Source organism: Aphanomyces invadans, assembly GCF_000520115.1.
Source record: "Aphanomyces invadans strain NJM9701 unplaced genomic scaffold supercont1.146, whole genome shotgun sequence".
Classification (NCBI taxonomy): Eukaryota; Oomycota; class Saprolegniomycetes; order Saprolegniales; family Verrucalvaceae; genus Aphanomyces; species Aphanomyces invadans.
The window spans coordinates 6,488-11,193 of NW_008580291.1; the positions used below are offsets into that span (position 1 = coordinate 6,488).

Sequence of the window (4,706 nt, forward strand, 5' to 3'; positions counted from 1 at the left end):
CCACACGACGGAACTGGAGGAACCACTCGCGAGGCTATCTCCTGGAGACTTTCTCGGACCACGAAAACCTCTGAACGATGAGTTTATGGGTCACACTTTGTTTTGCCGACCGATCGACTCAACTTGGCGCCGCCGTGTCCCCTTCGAGCGTTGCATCTCATCAATTATGATCAAGTGGGGCATGCTGGAGGCGATGGAGACGCCGCGTGACAGCAGGATCCATGCCACGCTGGCAGGACCAATGTGTATCCTGTTGGTGGTCCCTTGGAACCGATCTACTGCCTGGCGGGAATTGCTCCAAGTCTGGCTCACCATCATATTGTCATGTCGGAGGGTATAGCCATGACGGCCTCGTTGTCCGTCAAGCGGTCCGTGCACAAGAATTCCAGCACCGACAGCGATGAGGATGCAAAACCCCTCTTTGGCAAGCACGCACATTTGCAGTCGCGGAAGCTATCGATGGTTTAGGCGTCGACTGGGAGCAATTTTACAGGATGTACCGAAGCTGGCCGTACGTTGGTGGGGCAGTCGTATGAGTGCAAGGATCGATTGAGGGCACGTTCTCCTGGATGACTCCATTCTCAACCGGCCCAGAAACGGTACTGTGGCTGCAATTTTACGTACGACGGCAAAACTGTGCTTGCCGTTGTAGGAGTACTAGTAGACGCCAGCACAAGCCACCCCTCGCAGCCTTGCACAAACGAACTCTCTGCGAAAACCCAGACGGTTGCAGGGCACGAAAACAGTCGTTCTGACTGGAGTTGATGGCCCAAAGAGCTCATTCAAAGTTGCTCGCCTTACCATTTGCCGCCGCAAACCTTTGGATACGGCCGCAACCCCGTTCGCGCTACCCATCCTCTCGTGATTACTTGTAATGACGTCGCTGCTCCTCAACAACGCGAACGATTCCGTCCATCCAGGAACACCACCAGCGCCACTTGCTACTGGTATTGCGAGATGACACGACGTCATTGTGTCATCGTCAGGTAGGACTCAAGCCAAAGCTGTATGTGGCCGTGGAACTGTTACGCAAACCTGCCTATCTCGCTCCATCCTCGGGCGCTTTGATGATCCACTCTACAATGCAATTCTAAGACCCCCAAGCAACGTTCGCGCTTCATCCATACGTATTATCGTAGTTGCGGGCCCCTCGTTGACACCGACCAAGCAAGGTTTCATGGGAGGGGCATTTCTGCGTGGAATAAAGTTGCGGCTACGTGGGTGGGCCTCATGGATCCCCCTGCGCTAGAGTTCTCGAGAGTCGAATCCAGTTTCTGGCAAGTTGGACGACGCTACTGAACAGACTGATAGTATATGGTAAGTGAGGCGCATGAGCCACCCGACACTGTCCGCGCTGGCTTTGCATTCTTCAACTCTTTGTCGGTCGCCCCCACCCACACGTTACGTTCGCGACACGAATTCCTGGACCTGGCCTCGTCTCATATCACTAGCTCGTCCATTTGATCAGAGCGGAGCGACGAAGCCCGGTTTCAACGCCGCGGCATCGCATGCTGCCTCTCTCGTCCGACGAGATCATCCCATGCAACTATTATAATAGGCGGTCTTGTTGTAACCCTGCTTCGTTGTACAGCAGCTCCAATATCGCTTGTCCTGCGCGGTGTGGGTGCAATTTCAGCGTAGAATAGGTGGTGCTCCACTGATTACCAACTAGGTGTAGGGGAAGGAACTCGACCCTACAGCGCACATTAGCCGCAGCCCGGACGAACTCCTGTTGGCCGCAACCCCCGTCCGTGTTTCGAGCCAAGCTCGCATGCTGTGCTCGTCCAAGCATCCCAGGCAAGGAGATTTGCATGCTTGCCCGGGGTGGGTCCGCGGCACCCAGACAGTGACAGGATGGCTTGCGGAACTTTTTCGACTGTAGGGATAACTAGGACGGAGCCGACGGCGCAGGCGACAGCTGCGGTCTGGATCTCCTGTGACATTGCGCATGTTGTACTGGCAACTTGCGTTGCCGAACGATGGCGCATCCTACACCACGAATGACGGCGCCTTGCGGCGTGGCATAAATCAATTCACCAGCAATGGTATCTACACGAGGCATGCTTCGTATCGTGGCTTTCGCAGCGGCCGCCGTTGCCATGACCCAAGCGGACAACCAATGCTCGGCCATCCCTGACGTTGATTTTCCAGGCAACGACATCAAGACGACGGACCGCGCCAATCCTGGCGACTGCTGCGCCGACTGCCTGGCCACCCCTCGATGTACCGCGTACAACTGGGACAGCGGCGTTTGCTACTTGAAGTCTTCGCAAGGCACCATGTCACCGCTTCCGGGTGGAGTGTCTGGTGTCGTCGTCAAGACGACCCCTGCCCCCACAACCGTAGCGCCGACGACGATGGCCCCGACTTCTGCACCGACCAAGGCCCCGACTTCTGCACCGACCAAAGCCCCAACTTCTGCACCGACCATGGCCCCAACAGCAGCACCTACCCCGGCGCCCACGGTCGCCCCGTCGTGCAAGCGCATCCGCAAGTCATGGGAAGCGCTCACCGCCGCCGAGAAGGACACGTACATTTCCGCGATCGAGCTCGCCATGGACAAGGGCATGTACCAAAAGTTTGTCCAGATTCACAAAGAAACCATGAGCACAGCGGAAGGCCACGGGACGTGTGTGTTTCTGTTTTGGCATCGCAAGCTTCTCCTCGCGTACGAGAACATGCTGCGCAGCTTGGGCGACCGGTTCAAGTGCTTGACGCTGCCGTACTGGGACTACGTCCAGAACTACGCGACGATGCAAAACACGCCGGTGGCGACGCGGTGCAAGAGCCTGGAATCGTGCTCGGCCGTCCTTCGCGAAATGGGAGGCACGGCACAGTACAAGATGTCGTCCAAGCCCTTGTTTGGCTACACGTTTTCGGATCAACGATGTGTGACCGCCCGTCCTGCCAACCACATGTGCACGGCAGCGGGTGCTGGCAACTCTCAGTGCGACCACTGCATCCCACGTGGCATGTGGTCATCGACTCCGATGACTGCCGACATGTCCATCGACTCTGTACGTGGCCAAGTGCTCTACTCTGGCACCAGCATCGCGTCTGTGTCGAGAGCAATGGAATCGTCACCCCACGCGAGCATCCATATTCGGTTGTCCGGGCCCCAGAACGTCGTGGCTGTGTCCCCAATGGATCCAATCTTCTTCATCCATCACAACACTCTCGACTTGCTCCACACGATCTTCTACCACTGTAACGTCGAACCGCTTGGGTTAACCGACGAGCAAAAGAAAACGGATGCCAGGTCGTTCCAAGGCTGTCGCACCAAGAACGGTGACCCGATCGGCCCGACGTCACCCGTCATGATGCGCGTGGAGTCGAACGCGGGCGCGATCGACATTCAAAACGACCCTTTGGTCGGCGAATTCTTCCGGTCTTTGCCCAACAAGTACTACCAGTTCACGGACGCCCGAACCTTGGGCTACTCGTACGAGGTCAAGGGGCTCCTCGGGGACCTGTACACGAAATGCGACGGCGCGGGGCCAATGGCCATGCCCCGCACAGAATCCGCCTCCAACGCGACGGCGCTCGCCATCGACCACGTCGTTCAGCCCGTCACGCTCCAGGAGAACTTGAACGTGCTGTCGTTCGAGGACGCCGTGCTGGCGCAGGCGGCCAAGCAAGGGCTCACTCGCGACCAAGGATTCAAGGAATTGCGCAAGATGACAATCATGCTGCAGCAAAACTGCCTCACGGGCGACGTCACCGATTTCACGGACGAGCAAAAGAAGATGTTCCACGTCGAAGTGTCGCCGTCGTTTGTGATTCTGTCCAAGATTCAGTCGGGGGAAGACCCGATTCGAATCGACGGGTGGCCAGAGCTCCTCTTCAAATACTATGGCTGCCACGGCAACATGAAGGAGCAGTAAAAGATTTGTTAAGCCCAACGGAATGATTCATGTAGTATAGGTTTCGAGGTTTGCTCTGAGTTCGAGTTGCCTGCAGTGGATTGTTCATTGCGTTGCAGGTCACGGAGTGGCGGCTGCTAGGAGTTCTTCGAACAAAGCATCCGCACCGCATTCCTTCCCACGAGATGTAGATGATTCGCTACGAGAGCCCAGAGCTCCCTCGGCTAGTTGCTTGCTGCGATAGCCGCCTTCATTGCGTGGTTCCTTCTACGTCTGGATTTTAAGAGACACTGACTACTTCGAATTTGTCATTGTACGGGTGTATGATTGGCTAATCATACTTCGAAATTCGGTAGTATAATCACCAATTTTACGGGGGCGTGTTTTCTTGCAATTTCGAAACAGTCACCTGTTCCCCAAATATTGCAGGCGAACATTCCAGAGTACAATAGAGCTTGGGAGCTGTAGAAAACTACATGAGCAGCAACACAAGTATATTGGAAATAACCCTTTGTACTTACAATACTACTGATCACTTGGTACCAGATCGAGGTACTGATCAACGACAGCATCTCTGACTGATGTACTGTCACAATTTCTATGACCAATAGAAACAGTCAGTCATACAGCACCAAGTTCTCCATCGGTGTTCCTGACAATTTACCAATCATACTAAAATGTGGCACAGTCTCCCCTTGGTTTAAGGCACTTCGAGACACTACAAGCTCGCAAAACTCATACCCAGTTTGTAAGTACATCGACGAACAAGGCATCAAGTGGACAATGCATCAGCTTGCCGTGGCTGGTCTTCAATTCGAAACGCACAAGTCGGCCCTATACGCA

At 55.1% G+C, this 4,706-nt stretch overlaps 1 protein-coding gene across 1 annotated transcript; it reads left to right on the top strand.

Annotated features, from left to right (window-relative positions):
* Positions 1–2,035: 2,035 nt before the first annotated feature.
* Positions 2,036–3,944, top strand: H310_15045 (hypothetical protein; the record flags this gene model as incomplete). Its single annotated transcript, XM_008883023.1, has 1 exon — positions 2,036–3,944. A coding segment is annotated over one exon (1,849 nt), but the record flags the coding sequence as incomplete, so codon positions are not given.
* Between the last annotated feature and the right edge of the window lie 762 nt (positions 3,945–4,706).